Source organism: Gymnogyps californianus, chromosome 11, assembly GCF_018139145.2.
Source record: "Gymnogyps californianus isolate 813 chromosome 11, ASM1813914v2, whole genome shotgun sequence".
Lineage (NCBI taxonomy): Eukaryota > Metazoa > Chordata > Aves > Accipitriformes > Cathartidae > Gymnogyps > Gymnogyps californianus.
In genome coordinates this window covers 13,925,691-13,952,573 of record NC_059481.1, presented here as the reverse complement: position 1 = coordinate 13,952,573, position 26,883 = coordinate 13,925,691, and the positions used below count along the sequence as shown (strand labels likewise).

At 38.9% G+C, this 26,883-nt stretch overlaps 1 protein-coding gene across 3 annotated transcripts in view; it reads right to left on the bottom strand.

The window, feature by feature from the left end:
* Nucleotides 1-26,883, bottom strand: part of ADAMTSL3 (ADAMTS like 3) — a 195,710-nt gene that overhangs the window by 18,506 nt on the left and 150,321 nt on the right. For all 3 annotated transcript variants that reach the window (XM_050903563.1, XM_050903564.1, XM_050903565.1), the window contains exons 16-23: nucleotides 25,987-26,273; nucleotides 18,731-18,860; nucleotides 17,479-17,671; nucleotides 16,622-16,801; nucleotides 15,686-15,839; nucleotides 10,261-11,341; nucleotides 8,024-8,151; nucleotides 7,575-7,703 (exon numbers count right to left, since the gene is read on the bottom strand). In XM_050903563.1, the coding sequence (XP_050759520.1) occupies nucleotides 7,575-7,703; nucleotides 8,024-8,151; nucleotides 10,261-11,341; nucleotides 15,686-15,839; nucleotides 16,622-16,801; nucleotides 17,479-17,671; nucleotides 18,731-18,860; nucleotides 25,987-26,273 (2,282 nt within the window). The remainder of the gene's footprint in view (nucleotides 1-7,574; nucleotides 7,704-8,023; nucleotides 8,152-10,260; nucleotides 11,342-15,685; nucleotides 15,840-16,621; nucleotides 16,802-17,478; nucleotides 17,672-18,730; nucleotides 18,861-25,986; nucleotides 26,274-26,883) is intronic.

Genomic DNA, 26,883 nt, shown 5'->3' with positions numbered 1-26,883 from the left:
GCCCTCTGTTCTGACTCAAAGAAGTTTCTACTGTTGTCACTTGTCCTTTCCCAGACAGTTTTAAAATGTGTCTTTCCTTTCGCCTTACTGTCCAAATTTAACACATCTACATAAGCTGCTTCTACAGAATGGCTGCCTTTCTGTGTCCATCAGAAGACACCAAATCATTCTGGGAAGCATTTCCTAGACCTTCTCTTCAGGAAAAAAAGTAAATCTTCCAGTCTGTAATCCTGGAAGGAAGTCATTCCCTATCTACATCCAAGAAAATATTACTTTCAAGGTGAAGAATTCCTGGTTTGATCCCCAGCCAGTACAAAAAGGGGAAGAGGTAAGAGATGGCCTGTAGCCACCTTTGTTTCCTTCATACCCCACCTCCATGCAGATGCAGCTGAGGATGAGCCCAAAGGTATTGACTCACCCAAACTGCCAAAGGTTCAGAATCCCTGAGTGCAATTTAGATCCCAGTGATTCAAATGGGAGATCCATCACTGACATCAGCTAGTAGCAGAATCAAACAATCATATCCTATGGCTCCAAGTCAGGAAAGCACTTAAGCATAGGATTAAATCCATCCCTATTAGGGAATGCAATTAGACACATGCTTAATATTAAGGATGGCTGTAATTGTTCTTCATGAACAAAGACGCATTCCTGAACTCAGGCCTTCTTAGTCTTAGAAAAACCTTAAAAATCAGAATCTTACTCTTGCAATGGATCTAAATCCTTTGATGTTAAAAATTTCTACTATAGACCTAAGTGGTTATAAAACTTTAAAATTAGTTTAATTATTTTTCTGACCTCAAACACAGGTTATTTTCCACTAGCACTGGAGCAGCTCTAAAATACTCAACGTTCCATGAAAAAAGTCATTTTCCACCGTGAGTGGCCCTAGGACAGCAAAAGTTATGGGGAAAAACTCCAGCTCCGGATGGGACTGTGAAACGTGTTTTGTTTTGTTTTGTTTTGTTTTTAAAAAAAAAAAAAAGGAATCCACACTATAGGGTGCCCTTAAAATATTCAGTGTTCAAAAGCAAATTTCCTCCAACCTTGAAAGCCCTATGAAATATTACACACTATAAAAATCTTGGCCTACTAACTAGTTGCTCTAAAACATTGGATATGTCTTCAGAAATTTTTCCCCCAGCTATGTAGAATCTCATAAAGTATTCTGTATTTCCCATTCAAGAGCAAGGCAGAACTGTGCTGGCACAAATCACATTTTGCTACACTTCGCTAAAAGTTTACCTAACTTTAGAGGCTAAATTCGCATGTCATCTTCCAGAGGAAACGATTCTGGGTCAGTATTATACACAATGAATGTCATCTGATTCTTAGTTATCCTACACTCACTAACACCTACAGTGGATTTAGCGTAACTTACAATGCAATTTCTTTGATTGATACATCTTCATATTTTCTCCAGCAGAAGTCGCAAACTGCCTTTATATTCATCTGAATTATGCTTGAGCAATCAACTTCTAGCGAACCCTTAAAAGCCTAAACCATGCTGCTACTGAAATTACCTGTATGAATCTTGCCAACTTCACCGGGAATAACCGCCTTGGACAGAGAGCCAGCGTGAGACATTTTGGCACTTGGTATGATCCTCCAGCCTGCCCTCTGATACTGCCCCATTCTCTCGCAGTCTTTCAAAGCTATTACCTCTGCCTCCTCCTACCAGCCATGCAACAGCCCCTCTTCCTAGGTGGTAGCAGCATCTGGAGGGATTTAGAAATACTTACTGACATGTGGTGACCTCCTTAGAGGGGTTTCTGAAGCAAGACCCCTTCCCATCCCACTCTTGCTACAGCTCTGTCGGGTCCTGTTTAGTTCTCTGGCCGTCAGCTCAAAGAGAACTTGATCTTTTTTCCAGCTGCAGAAGTTTAAGGCTAATATTTTTCAAAATCAGGCATTTAAAATAAGGCAACTATATTTAGGCAACTAAAGAAGAGGATCTGAGTTAAGTATGAACTCAGAAATGACTGTTAGACTGAATTCTGTAGTCGACCCCCAACAAAGACTTGGTTGGTGTGCATTAGGGCAATTCTACAATTCAGCACTGTTACCAGAGACTGTTTGCCCAACTGGTTAGTAATTATACTTCCACTTTACTGAATAGCCGTGCTATATCACCAAGGACCCAGACATTTATGCTCATAAAGTAGATCCACACTCAGGAACTTGGAAAATACAATTTTATCAGAAATTAAAGAACTACACAGGAATTGCCATTCTTTGTCAGACCTGAAGTCCACCTAACTCAGCACTTTGTGTCCAATAACGGGCACCTGGGGATGTGTAGGCAAAGAGTATTAAAATCATGGCATTTATTGAATGACCCTTCCTCAACATATCTTCCTAGCTTCCAGAACCAGAAGTAACACTTAGACCATCATGCTTGTTTCCTCTAATATTGCTCTTCTCTCTACCTTGTCTAGCACTACTATATCCTTTTTGAGATAAGATTAGCAAGTTGCAAACAGGATTCACCACAGCTTTAAGCAATGGCCAATTTATATTTTCTATTCTTTTGCCCATTCCTCTGCCATTAGTTTTGATTTGCCTTTATGGACACCACCCAGGGAGTGTGCTGGTGTTCCCACGGAACTAACCAGCATGACTCCACAAATCTTTCTCTGAGTGGCAGTCATTCAGGTACAGCCATGTGCACATGTCTATAAGATTATTTGCTCTAGATGTACATTTATTCTGCAAATACCAATTCTGAACATCCTTTGCCCTCATTTAGCTATTACACATTACTTGTGTGATCCTGCTGCAAGTCTTTGGAGAGAGTTTTAGATCTGATTAGCCTTTATAAATCTTGATTCTTCACAGCCTTAGTCAACTAACTGCTCACATTCTTTTTCAGAACTTTTATAAAACTGTTGAACATCACAAATCCCAGAACAGAGTCTTGGGGCACCCTACTGGTAACCTCTCTCCACTGTAAAATTTGACCACTTGTTCCTTCTGATCATTTGATCAGTACTAACCAATGAGCTAACCTCTTCTTTCACACTATGAGGATTTGTTAAACTTTGCCTAGGGAACTTCTTGACAGCTTTTTGCAAATTGAGGTAGGAAGTATCACGGGAACACCCACATGCTTGCTGAGCATTCCGAGAACTCTAATAGATTTTTGAAATTTTACCTTCCTCTAACACAATCCATCTTAACCCTTCCTGAATTAGGAATTTGAAGGAAACCCCTGCTCCAATAAGGAAAACTGGGAGAGAAAGGGAGAAACACACACCAAAAAGAGCAATGCCGTAAACTTTTCCAAATTATGTTTTTTCCCCCACAAACTCTGCAGGCTGTATCTACATTAGCAAGTACCGGAGGGCATCAGGAATGTGCTTTTAAAGAGACATAGTTGGTACTGAGGTCCCAAAACACACTCGATATGTGTTTGGATGAGGGTTGCTTTGGACTACTTGGTGAATCTTGCCTGGACCCTTGGACTTACTGCCCATTAGTGTTTGGAAAGTAATAGGTATAGTCCCCAGGCACACCTTTCAGTTTAGTTACATCCAAAGGGATTCAGTTTTCAGGTTTCCAGACTGTTGCAAGACACAAAGCAAAGCACAATTAAGGTACATCTTTCAGTCCTTCCCGCTTATGCCCGATCCAAACAAAAACTCTAATGTAGATGCACTTATAGTAAAAAGAAGCGTAAGAGCAAAAGTTTTTCCTTTTATTATACTAATTATAAAGTGTCATTCCTTCCTCATAAAATAAATCTGTACTTACCCCTTTAAACCTTTGAAATGCGGTATTAATATCTTTTAGAAGAACACAAAAAAAACCCAAAAAGAAATGAAGAGCCAGAATCCTATGTATTAAACTGCTATTTTTCTTCACTGAGATGTCTTCTGAGGGGTTAAGAATAGAAGACAAAGAACAGCATCAAAGTTACATTTGGAATAGCATGGGTAAATGAAGGAACAGATGGAAAATCAAATTCTTGATTTGTCTGGACCTGTTTCAAGTTCCAATACTGACACCAAGTAGCTGGTCCATCTTTGTGAAATGTATGTGCCAAAAGATGACCCTAATTCAACAGGGTTTGTGTATTTCTCACCATTTTTTATCAATATGTTATTCTCAGAGAGCCAAAATATAGGCATTGGAATGCAGCATTTGGATGAAGATGGAGTTTCTACTTTTAAAAGCCGCCGTGCCAAGATATTTGAGAGACGCAATATAAGGTACATGCTATAAACAACCTCAATCCGGCATCCCTCCCTTCTGCGCGCCCACCAGCAGGCGGCACGCAAGGCACAGTTTAGACATATTTTCTCCCCCCCGGCCCCCCCCTTTTTACTTCAACCTCGAACTTTCAAGGTTTCACAATAAATGGAGTCTGACAGTTTTAGTTTATTTTAGTAATAATCACAAGACGATCTTTTCTGCAAATACAATAAATGTTATCCAAGAGCAATTTGGAGCAATCAGTATTGATATTTATACCATGTGTGTTGATTGAAAAGCTCTTGGCTGTAAGAATGGAATATGAATCTATCCAGAATGTTATGAATATCTTCTAGCATATGCTCGTGTGGGAGCTATAAAAGTGAGTTTATTATAATTAGTGGAAAAATAGTTTTGTTATAAATTAAAAAGAGAAAAGAAATCGATACTCTTAGCTTCAGCAGTTTAGCTAACTTTTCTTAATCTATTCTTTGATGTTCTTCTATTTATTAGGATACACTGCTCTTTAGCATTTCAAAGGTTTTTTTCAATCGGAATGTGATTTTTGGAGTGTGCAAGAAAGACTTTCAAAAGGACAAAAAGAACCAAATCAGTAACAATGAAAAAAGAAAAAAACTGCAGTCAGCTGGCTAACGCTGCATGTAACGTTAAACTTCACGTCCTTTCCGTTAAAACCATCAAACAAGAGCAGTCCTGTGTAACATGCCCTAATGAACCCAGAGCCCCTTAAGTGGAATATACTCGGTTCTCTTCAGGCCTCGAATAATTAAAGGGTGTATTGTAGGGCCATTAGCCAGCCAGCAGAGGAAGCTGGGAAGTATATCTTTCCTTACAACATCACATCCTCTCTACCTTTCACAACTGTCTTTGTCAGATTGTTGGGTAGGCTGCTCCTACCTCCAGCTGAAGTTCTGCTCTATGGCATGATATTCTCTCCTAAATGAACCATTAATTTACCATTTTGCGTATGTGCAGAATTTTTATATGTGTTTCAGAAAGAAAATTCCTGAATAGACCTTACACTGCTAGACACAAAATGTAGAACTCAATATGTAGATTTATTCACAGAGAAAACTATGGTTTGAACAACTATAAAAAAGTATTATAGGTTATTCAGCCTACAGAGAAAAAAAACCTCAGAAGTCAATGCAGCGAAGAAATTTAAACGTAATTTAAGAATTCTTCTAGTGGCATGGCACTAATATTCTTCATACACACACAGACACCTTATTCATTAGATGGCTTTTCTTATGGAGAACTATTTTGTGGGCCCACAAGAGTCCAATAGATCAGATGTATCTGCTGGATGCCACTGAGAAATCTGCATGAGTAACGTCTGTGTAGAAGGATCCTGAATAAGTATGCAGCAGAACATGAAGAACACACAAAGTCTCATCTACTAACACTTCAGTCAGGACAGGCAGAGAAGTCGTCATCCACAAAGAAAAGACATCCTTCTTTCTGAGCATTCAGGAGGAAGGGCAGTGAGGAAAAGGTACTCCAGACCTACCCAAGGTCTCCCTGACACTAAAAGAAGGGCTCTCTTAGAATTACTTTTACAGTTCCTTCTAAGAGATACTTAGCTGACAGGCAGTCACATTCGATCCCTGTCCAATGGAATTTTTACTCTAGATATTAATTGTAAGGATTTGCAGCGGGCTATTACTCCAAGAAGGCAAGAGATTATTACTGTAAATCAACATGTCTGATGAGGAGAAAAGGACTCTTGCAGACTCACATTGCCTGTTTGTAGGAACAGAACTTTTAGAGTGCATAGAAGTATTAGTATTTTTTCTGATTCACACTCTTGCTTGTCTGATAATTCACATGGTGTTTTATCAGCATTCACAACAAAGTTCTCATCCTACTGCACTGCAAATGGACATATTTTTGGATCCCACCTAATAGACAAACATATTAGCATAAAGGGCTGTTAAGTTCAATCTTCTGAAGTCAGTGGTTTATTACTTTTCATTAAGGAAAGCAGATCAGAAAAACTCTGCTTACATCATTGCGTAAGGTTTTCTGCTTTTAGGCTTAGTGACATTTTAAGACACGCAAGCTCTATTTTATTCACAAACAGTAATACTTACTTCCTTGGCAATGACAGGAAATAAAGCAATTAGATAAATCATTTTTTAAGTCAACACTGGTGTCTTAGCATAACTAAGGTTTGGCTCACGAATATACACAGTTCTAAAGCATTTGGAAATCTACAGTCCCATGTGAAAATATTAATTTATATTTAAATTGCTAACTGCTTACCCATCCTAACAATATTAATATTAACAGTGTGACATTAACTCTCTGCTGAATTTGAGATGTAGGTCAGTTATACATAGAGTTGCCAAACTATAGTTGGAAAATATTACTTCATCAAAGAATTAGCCTTGGTACAACAGTGAATAGCAGAGCCACATGTCCTAATATATGTCAGCCTGGCGCCGCTATTGTATGCAGAACTATTTGCACATTTCTATCACTACTCTGGTTCAGTATCAACACGTCTTCTGATATGCACTCCCCCAGCAACACGAATGTGAACAGCACACTGACTTCTCTAAGTCTCTCTTTGCACTCAGTTGCAATGTTCATTGTTACTAGCACTTTCATACATCTTCTTCAACAAGGCACAAAAGGCTGACCTTAGCTTATTGAATATTTGACAGAATAGTGCTGCTGTGAGTTAAATCTTACAATTTAAACTTAACAGATAGTAATGATGAGATCAAAAAGAAAATATCTACCTTTCCAACAAAGGACCAGACAATAAAATGAAGCAGTGAACTGCTTAATGCATGTAGCTTCTGATTAACATTAACGCTGCTCCGCAGATGTTGAGCTAGAAAGTATCTATATGCTTTCATGGCTCGGCACTTTTCTTTGTTTCCTCACTGCAGCTGCAGACTGATGGCTCTAAAAGGTAAGTTTACTTCACTGTCAGGTTTAAAGTTCTATTAAGCTATGGCTGGAGATTTCATTTTCGGTTTAACAATAGTCTAGACATACGTGCATCTCAAATAGGGATAAGGAAAGTTCTCTGATGAGCAAGTCAGCTGGCCATGCTTGCTATTGCAGCAAGCTAGTCGTTCACTCTGGTGGGCTTTAAGCTCTGTAGTGGAGCCTCAGACCACTTCATGGAAAGAAAAGCACTTTTAAAGGAAAGTCTGTTTGAACATACATGTGTGTGTAAATTAAAGTGACAGACGGAAAAGAAATAGGACTGATGTGGGTGACATGCCTAATAAAAAATGACTAACGATCAATGATTTTCTGCCTTCACTGGTAATTTCCTTCAAGATGTAAGGCAAACTTCTGATTCCAACATTACAAGGAACTTCAGTGCAGTTCTTGCTTACCTTTCACTGGACATTCAACCATAATATTTGCTCCAATTCTTGCCACGATTGTACCTCCAACAACCGCCGAGAGACTGCTGGCTTCCAGATTTGTAACGTTTAACACAGAGGACAAGATGACAGGAATCTCTATGAAATTAAAGGGATAATCAGTTTTAAAAGCTTTATTTGACTTTTAAATATAGATCCTGTATTTAAATTCATGTTTGGAACAGAATTCAGTTTGCAAAGCAGCAGCCAGAAAATACAGGTGGGATAGATAGAAGCAGACTGAGTTCACACCTGCTGTGGTTTTAGAGCAACAAGACCATCTTATCGCTACCTATTAAATCAGGCAGAGTTTCATGGATTGCCAACAAAAGAAACAATTTCACATTGGAGTGGGGATGGGTGCTTACATATAAAAAAAAAGAAATACATGCTCGATTCTGTGGACGCTACAGTCTTACCTGCACGCAACAGCAATGACGTTTCCATATCAAAACCAAAGTCATTAACAACCAGGCATCCGTATGTACCAAGTTCTTTTTGAGTAGGATTCTGAACCTGTACTTTTCCAATGGTGTCCAGGATCACCCTGCAGAATATTCAGGGAAAGACAAGGGTTACTACCCTGGGACAAACCCAACTGAATCTTCTTGCAAGAGTTACACACACAGCAGCAAAACTCATTTTTAGGAGTTTACCATTCTAGACCAGTGCATGCAGTAACAGTTCTGCCTCCTCTTTGGTGACAAAAGGGGAGCACTAAGGGATACATGCATGGAAGATTCTTCAGATATCCTTCTTTTACAAAGCTGTGTCCTAGTTGCAGCCCTTTGGAGGACAGTGAGTTTGCTACTACAAACCAGAATCCCTCGGGAACAACAGCATGAATAAATCAGACTACCACAATTAAAAGTATTAGGCTTGGCAAGAAATCCATCTCTCCAGAGCAAGCTTGGTTCTCAGCAGGATTGGGGAATTCACAAATGTATGGTCTAATCTGACTTCCAAATTACTGTAGGGTTGGGGGTTTTTTTTAATATTATCATCATTAAAGCTGAAGTCTTCCACCAAAAACCCACCGGTGTCTTGAATACCTTGCCTGCCATCTGAGGGGCGAGATGTGAGAAAGAGCATCACAGGCTGGGGAAGAGGCTGAAAATAGCAGCCTGGACTTTTCCCCCTTGTTACCTTTCTCTCCAGTTACATGAGTTACGCCATACACTCACGACATCCAAAAAAACTGTAGCTCTGGCATTCTCCCACACTGAGTACACTTACAAAAGTAGGAGATACACAAAAACATATTAAAAATACTTGTGTCTCAGCAGAACAAGCCACCTCATGCATGGCTCAAGTATGGCCTTCGTTTACAAACCCGACAGATTAACAGCCCATTTACCTCCTCACATTCTTTTTCAGATGCAATGCTCTTAACGTCACTGGCTTTTGGGTACACACACATATATATGGATTTGTGTATAAGAAACCTTACTGTGAAAAAAATAGGAAAGAAACCTACTTCGCCAATGTACCCCTTAAGTGCAAGAATACCAGTCTGGGCTAAAATGAAGGCAATTTATGAAAGTACACATTAGGAATCAAACAGATACTCGTGAATAAACAAAACATCATCATGTCCAAAAAACGAAAGTATCACTTGCAACAAATTAATGGGAAATTATGCGTATTTCACAAAATAAACATAACTGGTGGGAGCTACATGGTTCCAAAAACATTTGCACTTTTTAAAATGGCTTAGTTTTGGTGTCCTTGCTTTAATTGATAGCGCTGCAGAAGTATATTTTTCTTGGCAGTGTGGTTAATCAGTTAAGTATGTTGAGAAATATCCAAAAGCTCCTTTATCATTTCAGAATCATTTTTTTTCATTACTCAAGAGCCAGCTCTAATTCCAAGAGGCTCACACACTAAGTTAATGTTAATATTATCAGGTGAGCTTCTAATTTATCAGCAGTGAAGCAAAAGTATTTGCTCAGTCTTGAGCAAATATCGGAATATAACATACACTTGCTGTACTTGTTCTTCAGGTATAGTTCTCAAATGCGATGGTAATACAGGTCCTTTATTATTTTGTATTCCAATGTCCTCAACAGAAATATTTGTAAATTCTAAAGTATTGGGAAAAAAAATCCATAAAAGCTCATTCTTTCTTTTTAAATTGAAGTTATGCAGCTACAGTTATACCTAAAGATTTACTGTGTTGACAAATGGTGAGGGTACCAGTGATATTTTCCCTCCTTAAAATGAGTAAGAACTAAGACTACTTTTCATCTATACCATGGCAGAAGTTTTTAATGTGTTCCCACTGTATTTGGTATCTGAACGAATCCAACAGGCTTCTTAATTTGAGTATATATCTGTTCATTTTCTGATGCAGCTAAAATAATTAAGGCAGATCACAAAATACAGTTAGGACATCCAAAACACTTCACCTAGTAAAAAAAGTCAATCCTCCCACATAATATCGTGGAAATGGACATATGGATGTTAGTAAAGCCAAACATTGTGACAGACACTTGAAAGAAAAAAAATAAATTACTTAAAAAGATGGAAGGCACAGTGTTCATGCTTATCTCATTTTTACAACAGTATGTTTTAATATTGCACAGCAGGGTGGATTTTTACAGTTGATAGCGACACAATAAGTCATTCAAAAATAAAAGAGAAGATATTTACTTACTTCTCAGAGGCTTTTAATGTCTCGCCATCTTTTGTCCAAGTATATTTCACTTCACTAATACCAGCTGTTTCACACAGTAGATTGACAGCGTGAGTATTCTTGGTCAGAAAAACCGTATTTCCAATTCGTACAGTTACTGTTTTGTTGAAGGAAACTCGAGGAATTTCCTTTTGCCTCATAATAACTGGAACCTTCTGGTCAAACATTAACTTATCAACAGTTTTGGTGCTGAAACGTTCAGATTCATTTGGTGATTTGCCTGTGAGTTTTGAGGCAAGTTTCTCATCCTGGGCCCCCTTCCATTTTTCAGTGGTTGGTTGTGGAGGCCTAGATAATTCAGCAACTAATTGATAAATGACCTGGGATGCCAAGTCATCATTGACTTCTCCAGTTTCAATAAGCTGACTCATGTTCCTCATCAGTTCTTCAAACTGCACAGTGTCCATGCTGTAGGCGCCTTGGAGAACTGCTGCCTCCAGTCGTTTATTCTTGAATTCACGAGAGCTGAAGTCTTCTGCTGAATTACTCCCAAAGGTTTCAAGATTTCGCAGAAACGGCTGATCATTTACTTGCCTGTCACCCAGGTAGAGCTCATTCTTCTTACTCCACATTTGCCACATTTTGCTCATTTTATGCCATTTGGCCCCAAAGCTGTTGGCCTCATTGTGATCTGTGTTACTGGTCTCACTGGCATGTTTTCTAAGATTCGGTGGTTCTATCAATCTGTTGTCAGTACCAATGAGTTTGAGTACAAACGTTTCATGCACAGAGCCTGCAATACACCGGTACACACCGATATCAGTAGCTTCGAGACTATGTATTTTTAGCGAGCCTGACTTAGTGATGCCAAGTCTTTTAGAGTTTTGTAGGTGTTGTCCATCTTTCTCCCACTGGATAAGTGATTTCTGGAACCTTCGTACAGGGCACTTAATTACAACAGATGTTTTTGGAAGTAAGTAGGCTCGGCTTCCTATGGTAAAATTAATGCGCTTCTCCTGTCTTGTCTGAATATAGACTCGGTGAATACTGACAATCTGAGGTCCATGAGCAGAATACTTTTCTGGAAGCTTTGGTTTAATCTCTGAAAGAAAACAAAGTGTTGAAAAGTATCTAATCATTGGCACTCATGCTTACAAAATCTGCTTTTCACAGAATGCTTGACAGAGCTTTTCCTGACTGTTCAAGTCAGATTGCAACACGCTGAGCTTTTATCTGAGTCACAAAAATGCAAAAATATGAACAACAAGAAACCATAACATTCCCCTGCTCCAGCCAAGAATTCTTTTGCTTCTTCCCCAAATCTCCTAACAATAAAAAGATACAGGCAACATATACCAATATGAAGGACATAGATGGTGCACACATACATAAATGTATATATACATGCATTAGATAATATATTAATTTATACTATTTATATAATCCTATTATGGTTATATTTCCTATATATTTCCTATTGCTGCCTCAGAAAGGCTAGGCATGACGGGAATGGAAAAAGTGAATCAAAAAAATTTGAACACGTTATCCCTTTCCCCATATTTGAGCACTGTCGAGTGCAGAATGACCTAAATAAAACAAAATCTATCCAAAAAGTAAGGCTCTCCTTGACTGTTATTTAAATTGTTGGCTGGCCATGCTGGTTGTCTGATTGAGTCAAGCCAAATTGATAGCAACATAGGAGGTGAAAGAAACAGTCAATGAAGACACAGTACGTGCAACGAGCAAAGCCACCCTGTAATCATTGGCTGAGGGTAATTTCTTTGGGTTGAAAGATGAGTTGCTCACAGTGTTGTGCCAAGAAAGTAGGGAGGAAAGGGAGGAAAGAGAGAAATAAGTCAAAATTTTGAGAGGTTGAATATAGTAATCAGATCAATTGACAAAAGCAGACAATACCAGCATAAAGCTTCATGCAGACTGGGTATGGAGGCACTGGGTATTATGAAGCTCGTCCTCCATTGTACTGCAGGCACTTCGATGCTGAAAGGTTTCTAGGGAGCTGCCTGAATGAATACCACCACAGGCAGGCTTTCCCAGCAGTGCCTGGATAGCCACACTGGAGACAACACGAGAATGACTGCAATGTTTCGGATACCACTGTGTTGACTCACTGCTGGCAACTACTGTGCCCCACTTTGATCAGTAGAACTAATCTTACTAAGAAAACACTAGGTAGGTGAGAAACAAAGCGCTGTAGGAGGTGTGGAGCAAGGGCACGCACCCCCCGAGTTCGTTCCATGCAAGATGAAATTGGCCAGCTGGGAAGAGTCGGGAAACACTCTGCGTTGGTGCTAGAAAACAATCCAATTGTGTTTGGTGACCCAGCCTTTTGGTATGTGACAGAGAAAAAACTTCAGCCTGCAGAATGGGTCGATGAGCCAGGAAATGGATGCACAAACCAAGATGCTTCTGAGCGTGCCTGAACCTGGAATCATTACTACTGTTCCACTTGGTAGGTACATAAATAAAATGACAACTACACTGATGGCACACAAATGATATTTGAAAAACTGCCTGCTTCTTATATACATATGCTTCAAATATGCTGTGAAGAAATAGGTGAAAAGCTAAATGCTTCAAGCATTCAATAAGTGTGTACGCTATATGAACTACACCCTAGAGTGCATTCTTATGCTTATAAAACAAAATGGTTATTTTCAATGTTTTGGGTAATGAATTCAGACCTGTGGGGATATCATGGTTTCATAATTACACAGCTTTTAAATCGGTATTCGTTATCCAGATACATGGTTCCCTCAACCATTTCACGTGGTACAACAAATAAATTGCTTTAGGCACTCAGTTTACTAAAATTATTAAAGTAGCGTCCTGTTTTTAATAAGTTATTGGGCCCCAAATATTTATTTTTAGGGAAGTGTTCCAGTACTAAATCTTCCATTTCCAAAATCCAACTTACAGACACAGTAAGTGTAACTTTAAACACACAAATTAAAATACTTCAGGCTGTGGTCTGTTTACATTAGTTATTCCAACATGGAATTAAACCCAGTGCATACTTATAAATACGTTAACAAGTCTCATCCATTTCATTTTTTAAAAAAAGACAGACCACTAACTCTCATTAGCAGTTCAACACTAAAGGGTGTGTATATTTTTACTGGTGACTGGTGAGCAAGGCTAGGAGTGAAACAAAGTTCAGAGCTGTGGATGGCAGGCCATATAAATATATAAGGTCATACGAATATATGAGGCCACATAAGTATGCATTTTCTAGATCCTCAGTATCATCCAGTCTTGCAGCTGCTGAGGTAACGGACTGTTCGGGAGAGGTTTTTTTCTACAAGGTAAATCTTGCTTAAGGATTAGCTCGTACTGAAGCCATTGGACCTCATTATCACCTGGTACAAATCCATCTGCGTCTGTGACCTCTAATGGTCCTCTACAGCTTTAGCTGAGCCTCAGGTCCTCGTGACCTCAGGGCTAGACTGGTGTTATTTCCTATTTCTCAGAGGCCACAGTCAGGAATGTTTCTGACTTAATAGGGCTTATTAAATAGAAAACAGCTACGATTGCTAGTCCCAGGGTAAAAGATTAAGTCTAAAAAGCCTCAGCACTGTCATGAGACAGTAAAAAAGAAGGAGCTCATCTGAGCCACAGAAGCATAATCTTGAGGAGGCGCATTCAGAAACACTCCTCTCAAAGGCAAGAACCCTTAACAGCACACATCCCATGCACCACGCTACTCTTCACTGAGTCCGCTTCGCTCTTTGTAGCTAGCCGTCCACCCGTCCTAGGGCCATGCTATGTTCCTGCCTTCTATTCACTCCCCCTTCCAGGCAGCCTGAACCCATGGCTACAGGAGGAGATGCCTCCTGCATGTTCCTGTGAATCCAAAGCCTGCTGCTGCCGCTGCCCTGGCTCCTTCTGCAAAATCCAAACTGGAACCATGGGTACGGACACGTCTCACACCTTCCCCTGCCCTCCTGTTGCATAGCCGGTGAATTGCCAGGCAGATCCAAGCTGCAAGGGCTCCCTTGTTCCAAACGGTTGTGGAGATGAAGGGAGAGGACAGTGATTCTCTTTTATGACTGCGATCTGCACCCATTCAGTACAATCGCATTCCCTCTGCAGTCCACTGTCCTGCTTTTTTGGCACTGTGGTGGAAGCTGACAATGTAACTTCAATATCAGTCTGTGCTAAGCAATTTGCAAACCAGCTACACTGCCATTCAACTATCCACAATTAATTAAATTCAGAGAGATATGCAGCTCAAAATATTTTATTAAACCTTATGCCAAGGACATTCCTGAAAGTCCACAGGGCTTTATTTAAGTGGAGTTTTGAACCTCAGGATTTTGGCATGTTAATCTGAAACACAGGCCAGGAAAAGAAGTTTCATATTATGTATGAATCAGTAATTATTCTATTTCTTATTTTGTTTTGTGAATAATTTTTAAAGCAAAGCTTCAAAATGTATAAAGTAGCTATTTCTTGACAGCACTAGGAATTGGGTCAAAACATGTCTATCTCTGTGATCTGTGATCAAAACCAGGCCATTCACGAAGGCTTTTGATTTTCCCCCACCTCAAAACTAAAAACTCTCCTTTTTTCCTTTCTTTTCAGCACCCTGCTCCCCAAATCTACAAACTAATGCTCTCCTTTATAAAGGAGGGAGGGCACAGGTTCAGACATAAGGAACCTGCATTTAGAACTGCCTGTTCTAAATTACTGTATGTAATTGAACATACTCTGTATCAGTAAGCTATTTCCATTGGTGTTACACATATGCAATTAGTGCAACTACCATCAGTATCGTAACCCAATTGTGCCCAAATTGTACAATTCCTATAGACAATCTTTCTGAAAAGATTTTTATATAGACAGTAATAAAATACTGGATTTTTTGAAGAGTGTCTGTACTGTCATCACTTCCTGCAACTCTCATGAGACTGGGATTCTCATTTCTACAAGGAAGGATAGAAATTATACCTAAAGTTATCACTGGCACAGAGTTTCAGGTTTTGAATTCCACCATGCTAAGCAAAATGTCCAGTGTAATACAAATGTACAGTGAAAAGACAAGCCAGAACTGGATTCTTATCTTTTCTAATGTCCTTTGTAATTTATAGTAAATCTATGGATTTTTTGTTTTCTTTCAGCTGGGATCGTGTAAAGGATAAAGGAAAAATCAAATCAAATGTAGCTAAGTATGAGGGTGAGAGGTATGCACCATTGAAGTGTATTCAAAAACTACTTCTTGAGATCATAACTTTTATTTCTGACTGGCAGAAAAAAAATTAAAAACAATCCTGTTGTTACTGGTCTAGTAATTATGACACTCAGTTTATGCCAGATTAGTAATGTTGTGAAAGTGTAGGGAGATGAGTGAATTAACCTGTATACAGATTTTTCTTTATAAATAGATCATTCCAAATCAGCAAGAAACTACATAAAGTAACATACTTACTGTTGCAGGCATTCATCTGACAAGACCTTACAAGCAGTGAAGGAGACAGACCACTACACATTGATCCATTTAACGTGACATATTGGCCCTTTGCTGTTAGGTTTTGGCAGGCAACTTTCCTTCTCTGGATTCCAACACCACAGCTTACTGAGCACTGTGAAAGGAAGGATGCAGTCAAACTAAACGTGGTGTCCCATGCCACACGTGCTAATCTTAAACTAGAGGTTTTGGTTTTTGTCTTCTTCTGAGAGAGAGTGCATACGCTCTAGTTCATATGAATCTTTGTATTATCCAGGCATTAAACTCTCCCCATTTTTCCAGGCAATAAGAATATAAGATAGATAATTTGTTCCAGCAAGCAACTCAGGAACAATTAAAATAACATGACAGTATTTCTTTATTTCCAACCACGGGCAGAACAGAGCAATGAGATCTAGTATCTAGGAGAAACAATTCAGCACGTTTCAGTCTGTGTCAAGTCTCTCAACCCTCTCTCCTAGTTTGCATTGCATGAACCTTTAATTGCAGCTTCTAAACTCACTTTTATAACTCTTTTTTGAACAGGGAGTGGTAGGCAAGCTTGCATTAAATGGGAAAGGAGGAGGACATATTCCAGAATAATACAAAGATTTGCTTTTTGGAAGCCGTACTATGAAACAATTGATAGATAAACACGTCTGGTAGAATGCATCCGATGCGTTACAGCCTGTCCTTCAGAAACTCAAACACAGCTCAGGAAGAGGGCTGTGATCAGTCTGGTTGTCGGCAGGGATGCACAGCAACTGCATGCACAGTTTCGTGCAGGTACATGCCTTCTGAAACCTTCAGCTACCCTGTGAATTTATTGCTCCAAACATCTTATTCACCCAAGCAGAAATCTTCAGAGCTCATGTTGTAACTGAAGGCTTTGGTTCACCCTTGTTGGGGGCTGCTTACCTTGGACCATTCTCCTACGACTAGCTGAGGAGGACAATCAACTTTTGCACATGGTTTACTAGTTGGCAATTTAGGTTCCTGGCAGGCGTCATCAGAGTGTTTCAGGAAACTTCCATCCGTCAACAGCTGCTTACAGTACACTTTGCGGGTCTGAATCCCTCCTCCGCAAGTACGTGAACACTAAGGAGAAGAAGAGAACATAGCATGTACACCTGCATGGACATCTGTGCTCACCCATCACACTTATTTTACACAAACACTGTAAGCTCCCCCCCACCGCCAATTATGCTCTCTTGAAAAATGACATCTACTTTTAATTAAAAAGCAAGCAGCACGTAGAAAATTCTTCTGTCAAAATGTTCAGCTAATATATTAGAGATGATGAGAACCTAACTACTAAGTTAAAAAGTCACACCACCTGAATGCAATTAAGTAGTAGAAATCTTAAAGAAAAATATGCCTCTTACATGTAGATCTGCCTATGTCTCACGTTAGTTAATCTATCTGGTGGGAGTTTAGGAAACCTTGTCCTTGAGACAAAAAAAAAAAAATGAAGCAATGTCTCCAAAAGCAGGTTATTGCATTTGCAGAGCATAGAAAGAGAGGTGATGTCTGGAGTAACTGGTATCCAGCCTTCTGAAATCTTAAAAAGGACTTTCTACCTCACCCTGTGACTACCCATTGGCATAGTAGTCAAAAGCAGTATTTTTGACCCTGGACTAGTTTGTTCTAATGAAATCAGTTGCAACACATACATATCAAAGTTTAGGAGCTACCTTCCACGTTATTCCGGCTAGAGAATTTCAAGTATGTCGCCAGAGGAACACATTCAAACTATTTCTGTAACCCACTCATACCTGTTGCCATTCCTCAACATGCCAAACAGGGGAACAATCAATCTGGTTACAAGCTTGTAAAGAATGAGGCTTTCTGTCTTTGCAGTCGTCAGCAGCAACAGCAGATCCTCCCGGCTGCTGGCAGTACACATCTCTCGTCTGTATCCCAACCCCGCACGTAGCCGAGCAGCGTCTCCAGGGGCCGCTTTGCCACCTGTTCCAACAACACAGCCAAAAGCCCACGTGTTAGCGACTCGCCTCAGCTTGGGGAAGGAGCAATCATACCCAAACAGACCCTCGCAAAAAGTAACTGAAGGCACAGTTATTGAGAGATGGCTAAAACATCCCTTTGGTTTGGCTGTAATGCAAAATTATAAACTAGATTTATAAACTTGCAGGTACCAAGGAAATGCACAAGTTATTAACAATAAAGTAATAAAGAGTCGTTTCCAGATAAATTCAACTCCAGCATTTACTTTCAGAATGCTCCTCATAAAAAAACAGCCTGTTGGCAACCCGCTGACATTTACATTTATAAATGTAAATATGTAAATAGACCTTTCTTACATTTACAAAACTTCCTTTAAATGTGTATATGTTTTCTATAAAACATCCTGTTCCTGTTAACTTCTTCCCTACATTTTGCAAGAGGAGGTTTCTGCAAACACATAGAAACAATATGAAAAGGATCAGGGATGTCAGAGATCAAAAGTGGGTAAATAAGGCAGTGCATGTCAAAATTTCACATATGGCGCTTTCAAGTGACCAAATTAGCTAGGTTTCTTGGATTTGGACTGGGTTTGTTCTTTTCCCAGGATCTCCAAATAAACATAAGAAGCCATATGAACTATGTGGGGCTACTAAAGAAGCATGAAATTAAAATAACTTTAAATCATAATTTCACTTTTTTTCATTCAGTAAGGATAGAAAGTAAATATGCTCTGTTTTTTTGTGAAATTGCCTTAAAATTTTCCTTGTACCACTAGAAGAGTTAAGGCTGTTTTTCCAACTCTGGCAAATATCTACACAGAAGAGATTTATTTCAGAAAATGTTCCCTATTTTATTAGTGAGATGTGAAGAGTGGAAAAGGAGTGAACAAGACCAAAAAAAAAACCCCAACCCCAAAACCTTGTTAAAGACAGAAGTAGTGAAATTTCATCCCAAAGCAAGACCACAGTCCTGCAATCTGAACCCTTGCTGAGAAAGCCAATGTTTATTTAAGCCATATTAACCATTTCTTTGCCACAGCATGATTTCATTATTACAGTGTACCTCGGAGGGCAAAGCTTCATATTGCAAGTACGAGTCATTGGTGGTGGTCTCTTGGAATTGTCACACAGGGTTTCATTGACAGCTTGTTTCGTCTCTACATGCAGACACATTGCAATGGCTTCTTGTGTTCCTGAATTAAAAAGAAAAACACTCATGAAACACTGAAGATGGAAGAGATTTCTGTAAAGCTTACTCTTGCATAATACTCAGTAAAAAAGCTCTAAACACTGAATTAGATAGCAGACTTAGAAGTAACATCTCAGTCAAAAGGAACACAGAGATAGTTTATATATGTAATGCTTGAAAGATATTTGTGAATTATATCTGGCACTTCACTTCTGTGATATTTAAAAGGCTTGACTTGACATTCTACTTCTCTGAAAACCAACAGAAAATAGGCTTCTCTGTCTGTCCACCATCAGATGCTACATCTGCCTCATTCTGTAATGGTCCCAAGCCAACTACCGGTTTCATCGCCAAAATCAGGGTGGGAGCGATTCCTTCTCACTTACCTTGACTTTAAGGAGCTAAAGATCTGCAAAAAATGTAATAAAAAATGCAGAAAACTTGCAAAACTATAGTCAGGAGAATGGCTAACTAAACATAGAACCTTTCTGATAGGGGCTAAGAGGTGCAATAGTTTTGCTGAAGGCAGCAAATCTGACGCAGCCTAGAGCTTCCCTCACTCGTGACCATTCTTGGCACCTCCTGATCTGCAGCTCTTGCTACCTGGATCTTATTACTGAAGCATGAAAGATTACTAATACTCAAATTTCTATGAGTCAAAATGAAACGTAATATAAGTTTGCTTTAGAACAAGTCATCTTAGTGAATACACATTTTGTGAACTACTTTTATTTTAAACCTATGTAATTATCCAATTTTATGTATCATATTTTTTAGTATGAAAGCCTTGCTCAATTTCAAAGCTCACTCGCATGCACATGAAAGACAAGATGGTTTGTGATGTACTTGGGGGATCCTGTGTACCTGGGATGTTCTATATAAGCAATGCTAATGATCATAATCCTGTAGAACAAAAAAGCACCGAAATAATAAAATACCTATTTTGTTGCTTCCAGGTAAAAATGGCTTTTGAAGAGTCACAGTTTAAAGAATTTAAATCCATTTCCTTCCTATCTTCTACTTATCTCCAGTGATTTCATCAGGATACAAACTTGCTTTCAGCAGCAGGTTATATTTCTTTTCTCACGACCAACTTCTAAGGTTTAAAAGGGAGTTGCATTTTTAACTAGAAACCTTCACTAACCACTTCATGGTATCACCGATGACATTACCTCAAAACATCACCACTATGGTTACACAAAGGCTACTATAGCTATTCCTGCTTCTGTGTCAACTGTGCGTAACGACCGGTTTCTTGGCACTGTTAATCATTAGCCATTCTGATTTCAGTGGGCTCGATGAAATATCCTACACTGAAAGTTTCGTCTCCATGCCAATGGTCCATATTTCTCTCTTTTACAACACATTCATGAGCACTGTCATTCTTTTCATAAACCAAAGCTGTTCCTTCCATCTATAAACAATTCTGATGTAGTCCAGCGTATCAGCCAGCCCAGGCCACAATCGCTCTTTGCGACACTTGAACCAGTCCAGCTCTTTCAGACACTTCAGCAGGAGTAGACCAGCAGTGATTTTCACGATAATGTAGATTCCAATTTCTTTCAGGCTCTCTGGTACACCTCTAGATCCCTTCTGGGACTCGTTTTCAGTTCAGAAAGACCTGTTATATAAATGTTTTGACTACATCTACAAAGTGATGAATTTTTATAGAACAGAAGACCTGACCTTAAATATGATTGACAACCTCTTCAGTTCTCTTATATCAAAGTATTGATAATTACATTAACATAGAACACACGCATTGAGTAAAACATATTTTACTAGCAGGGCTGAGAAGAAACCTTTAACAGCCAATACCATTACTATAAGGCAGACATTAAAATGCCTGAAAAAAGACAAACCAGTAAATAAACATGGTTTCTAGAACTCTACTATTTTATTCCAGACTGACAACCAAGGGAATCAAACATTTTCTGCCCAATTGATCCCCATGTGTGTGTTTAACAGGAGCAGCTTCCCTGTCCCCTTACATAGGAAATGTGCATCTGACTGTCTACAGGAGAGAAATAAAGATTTAGAAATTGTGTTCTGGCAGAAAGAGAGTGACATTACCAGCCAAGCAATCAAGCACATATCAAGCATCCACGTAATCTCTATTTTAGGTCAAAATCTACCCTATGCTACCAACCTGCAGTTTCGCTGACCTCACTGTGTTCCTGTGGGAAAACCACACTCAGAGGTGATGCTGGTCCGGAACAGGTTGCGATAAGTAATATCTTCTCAATATCTCACACAAAGGAGGGGAATGAAATGAGATTCCTTTCAGAACATCTAAGTCGGCAATAATCCCACGGGAAATTTTTATCTCGGTGTTACAAAAGCTAAATTGGCCAGCCAAATGAACAAAAGGCATGTCATACCAGGTGACGGTTTTTGACTGCAACTTTCCACCTGGAGTTCATTAAACCACTTCTGCCTTGCAGCATGACCTACCTAGCTTTAATTGTGTTACCAGAAGAAAATGTTGATAGGCAGTGTATCTTTCATTTGACTTAACTACAGGGCACAAACTGCAGCAGTGATACCTCCCCACAGGGGCCTTATTCAAAGAAAAATGGCACCCTGTTTTGATGCCATAAGTACAAAACAAATATTAAAGAGCTGTTAAAAACATACAACGCACTCCCTTCCTGTTCCTTGGTTCTCAGTTCGAGGACTCTATTCAATAAATAACTACACTTAATTGATGCAGCGTTTGCTTGAACTTAACTGTCAAAATGTCTTGACAATTAATCAGATTTCTCACCCCAAACTATAATTTTCCATTAGTTGGGAACTTCAATCACTGATAAATTTCTTATTCTATGTCAATTGGAAAATGGAAAAATCTATTATTCAAACAAGCTAAGTTTTATATGTATGACTTTCTTGGCTTATAATATAAACATAGTAGATAATTTAACTAAAACATTATGTATGCAGCAGGGAGCATTAAGTATTTTTACAGTAATCTGATGCACTATTGTAGTAATTATCCTACTATTCAGTGAAATAGAATATTTTCTATTTTAACTCAGCATTCAAACCACATACATTTACATTCTTTTACAAGCTTTTCTGTGCAGTGAAATACACAGTGCATGAAGCCGTGTTCAAAGATCAGAATGCTTGAAAAAAGCCCAGATTTTTTGTTTCTGCCTTTTTTAGAGTACAAAGAAAATGAGGGTGAAAAGCTGCTGTGCAAATGGTAAGAGGGTGGCTCTATTCTCTATAACTGGAAGAGGAAGGACAGTCATTTATTTCTATCACATAGTCTCAGTTTGGTGACTGCTTAAAAATATGTACTATCAGCTGAAAATAACTCAGAAGAAATGCCAAGTCCTACATATGCTTGAGCCTCTCTGTAAATCTATTGAAACTGGCGATGTTATTTATAGTCCTTCTGTAAAAGAGTAAACAGTGTCTGCAGTTAATGAAACTAGTCATAGGAGTAACCACTTATCAAATTGCCTACAACGCTCTTGCAAATGCTCTCAACTTTACATGCAAGTCTCAGAACGGTCATTGTTTTTCTTAAGAGCCCTTAAATTTGGCTAGAATCCATTGATTTTCTAAGAATCTCAGGTTTCTTACAAATAAAATAGTAAACTTTTGGCCATTATGGTCCAGACAAAAGCCTGAAAACACAACTTGACTGCACCCTAAAGCTTCCAAAGCCACAGCCTATAGAGGAAACAACAGGAAGTGCATATGTATTTATCGTTTAATCTCATTATTTTTAAGCCATTGTAATGACTTTAGGGGACCTGAATCATAATTTTTGAAGCATATGGAATATAAATAACAATAATTACATTGAACTATCAAATTCTGCCTCTTGCAATTAAAGGTATTTTTAAATAGGGACCCAGAAAATGTTCAGTTATTTTTTTAAATGGAAAACATCCCTTTAAAATATTGTAGAGTAGTTAAATGATTGACAATACTAAAGAAATACTACAGATTACAGGAAAAACATTTCTTGTCCTCAGGTGTACTCTTTATTCTGATAACAACTCTTACTTCTCACTGACAATTTTAGGAAAATTAAACTTAATGTTGGAGGCTCTTGCATCAGGGCCAAAGTTCTTCAGATTGAAAAAAAAAAAAAAAAGAAACATTCTGGGAAAATAAGGGCAAATCCTGAGATCCCCAAGCACACAGTTGCCTTATTTTCAGCTTGGGATTTCTTCAGGCACTGAAGACAAAATAGTTCTTTAGCTTTCAGGATGGTTACAGAGTTTCCTATGGATGTTAAAGGTGACATCTGTCTCATCACAAATGAGCGTGGACAACTTTTATTTGCACTCAAATTGAAAAGATTGATGAAAGAAGTATTAATTATGCTAACAGGCATAACACAATGTAGCAGGCCTCAAAAGCAGCAAGTTTTATGGCACTCAGTATGCTGCGTGACAAGCCACACAGATCTGGTGCAGAAAGCACACAAAATGACCAAAGACTCATGTTACTTATGCTCTAGAACTTGCTGAATATGATGAACCGGAAAGTAAAGATGATGTTTGATAATGCCTTGCAGATCACTCTGTCTCTGTAATTCTAATACCTCAAAAAACAATGTTTCCATCTGTGTTTTTATGTCTGCTTTGGAGAGGGACCAGAGGAGAGTTTGAATTAAAAGTGTCGTCTGTATGAGGATTTTAAAAAAAGGTGCAAGCGACAAGCACTGAAACAGAGATTCAGTCCTTGCTCAAACAGTGTCTATAAAGCATGCAGCCTACTTAGACCCTGCAGATTTTTCCCTCATTCAGAGTCAAGCACTAAGAAATGGGGGTGGGGAGTTCCAAGGATACAGAAATCCACAGGAATTTATTTTAATAGCCACTGCTAGATACATACATACTAGAGAAAAAGCACCTAATATAATTTACATTACACTGGGATATTCCAAACTCAGACAACATTTATTTCTTGTAACTAAAGAGTTCATCTAATTGAAGTGAGATTTGAACATAAAACTTAGCAGAAATGGATCAACTCCTTTGAACTACACAATGGAAAAATAGTAGACAGTGAGATCATTAGTTAGTACATTGCAATAAGCTGGAAACAGAAGAGATGTCTGGTTCCCTTAAAACTATTTATCGGCAGGTAATTTTTGCTCTGTTTGAAAGCCTTTGCCAAGGCAGCAAGAAGACCAGAACTGATAGAAGGAAAAAATCACTGCTACCTAACTAGCATAGCAGCACAGGGACTTCTGAAGCTGTTCATTGATAAAATATCCTGACAACTTCTCACATTTCCCAGGAGCATCACATAAGTAAAATGTCTAGACATAGTACCAGTGACACCACAGAAGTCTCAAGAACACAGATATTTTCTTTCAAACTTCAAATGGATCATTTCTATTGCGTGTCAAACAAATGGTTAGATTACTATGAACACCTATAGGACAATTCTGGGTTAGGCAACCTCGCAAATTCATGAAAGGGCCAGAAGTCAACAACAGAATTCACACTCGGCTCCCTCAGGAACAAAATTAAGCTGAACATGGGGTTCTGCTCATCAGTCACTTTGGAGTTCCTTCGTTGCCGGCAAATGAAACTACTGTCTTCAGTACAGGCTCCTTAAATTACCATCAGCTTGTACTCCAAGTGCAAGTTTTTATGTGAACGTTTTTGCATGGACAAACTCACATGTGAAGACGGAGGTAATGCAAACATGCATATGTGCAATACCAGGCAAAGACTAGAGATTATTTCAGCCTAGGTGTCTGCTGATGTCCTCAAAATTCAAAAACTTTGGAGTTTTAGAGCGCCTCTGACAAAGATATTGGCTAAAAAGCAGTAGTAAAGTGCAAGAAAGATGGCAATGAAATGATTGTACATTACAAAATGCAGTTGAGATACGAAAAAGAGAACTACAAATTTAGTAGTAATGAAAGCCTTGTTTCTGCTTTAGTGTACAATTTCCTTATTTCTAAAAACAATTCCTTCATTAAAATGAAGAAACAGAGACACTCAGTCACCATAGCTGTCACTACTGTCACACTTTTATACTTGGACTATAGCCTCTTCTACCTTGCCAGTTATAATGCCCACTGAAGATAGTGGAGGGAATCGCATGCATCAGCTTTCGTGATCACATGTGCTGCTATTCCTACGGATCAACCCCACCACTAAACAGCAGTAATAAATGATAAAGGAGGCACTTATCAGCCACTTACCATTCTGCTGATAGCATTCTGGGGCATCCCTCCCAGCTTCTGTCTTCAAGGTTTGAACTGGTGAATAGTACAAAGGAGCCTGCTTTCTGTGAGCTCTAGACTGGCTCTCTGCTTCCAATTGTTTCTGTTCTCCCCTTTTCTACATTTTTTATTTCTTCTATGGGTACAACTGTCTTCACTTCCCACTGATGTCATCAGTCCTGTCATATATAGGTGTGTTCACAATTCCACTGCCTCCACTTAACACTTCATAACTCACTTGTGTTCAGTCCCAAAGTACAGTACGTAGTAGCAACACCAGCAACCTTGTCTAATAACATGTACTTAGGACGACAGGGAGATTCGATTACATCCAAAAAGGAATGTGCCTAACTACTTGCAGACAGATGTATGGCACAGAGTTCCTATAGAGTTATATACTGTACCAAGACCTAAACAAACTCCCGCTTGATCTTCATATCGGTCAGACTGAAAGCAAGTTTCCCTAATTACAACTTTGTATCCCTACTGTACTGCAGAAAAAGGCAGCACTTTGGAAGATAAGGAAGAATTAACATGGGAATTTTAACTCCGAAACTATACACTTTCAGTTCCTAGGAAAAGAAAGGTCATCTAAACGTGCCCATCACTGATGCATTAAACATGCTGGTACCAGCAACTGCCTGGCAGCCAAGACTCCTGCAAGCAACAAGACTAAAGCAAGTTGCTGTATCAACAACTTCTTGCACCTTACTTAACCAAATAAAGTCGGTGTTTGAACACAGGAAGGAAACAAAGTAGTTTGAAATACTCTATGGATAACGTAGAAATAAGTTAAAACTTGAAGCTGCATGTTTTTCTACAGATCAACATGGCTAATTTAGGGTAACACTAATAGAAGACCCAACAATGTCAAACAATGCCAAATTCTTACAACTCAGGATAAACAAATAAATAAAGGTACCTCCAAGACATGTGGCTGAACAAGGAGTAAAACCAATGTATTCCCAGTCATAAATCACACTGCCATCTTCAGCATGTGAAAATTCTGGTGTATAGGGGACAGGATCACTGTCACAGGATGCCTGGTGACAGACTCGTTCTGTTGGTGGCTTCACATCTTCACATTCCTCCTCAGGCAGTTCAACCTCAGTCTGAGTAAACACGAGAAGAATTCGGCACTTCACATCTCGCACCTGTATGCCATTGCCACACGTGGCACTGCACGGAGACCAGGGTTCAGGAATAAACCTGCAAATAATCACAGCGTAGTAGAAACATTGTCATTTTATTCCATATAATTGTGTCTGTGTGTGCACAGTTAAAACATAGCTAAAACACATAAATGTATGTTTATACACAAAGCAGACGATACATAATACTATTTGATGCTCAAATAGAATGCATCATCAAGTGTCTTAAGTCTTTCACTTGCCTCCCATCCCAGACCATTTCTCAAAATTCACAAACAAAAAGATGTAGGAAGAGAGGAGAAAGAATCATGAAGAACAGGGAAAGCTGTATCCTTTTTTGGGGAAAAAGGATATCACCTAAATTTTTTCTCAAACTCCTTCAGTGGAAAAAAAGGAGAAACTCCATGAAGACATATCTATACAATATAAAATAGCTCCCCAGGTACGCAGACTTAGGCATATGCCAAAAGTATATTTGCAGTCTACTTAAAACTGAGAAAGGCCATCGCCTTATGTCATACTAATAATCAGCAACCAGACAGAAGAAAAGCTCTTTTCAAATCTAGCTATCTCCAATGCACACCACCGCAGGCTGCTGTTCAGATTTAATCTTGTAAGAAGCCTCTCATCTTCAATAAAGAGGTCTAACCGGCTCAGTCTATAATCCA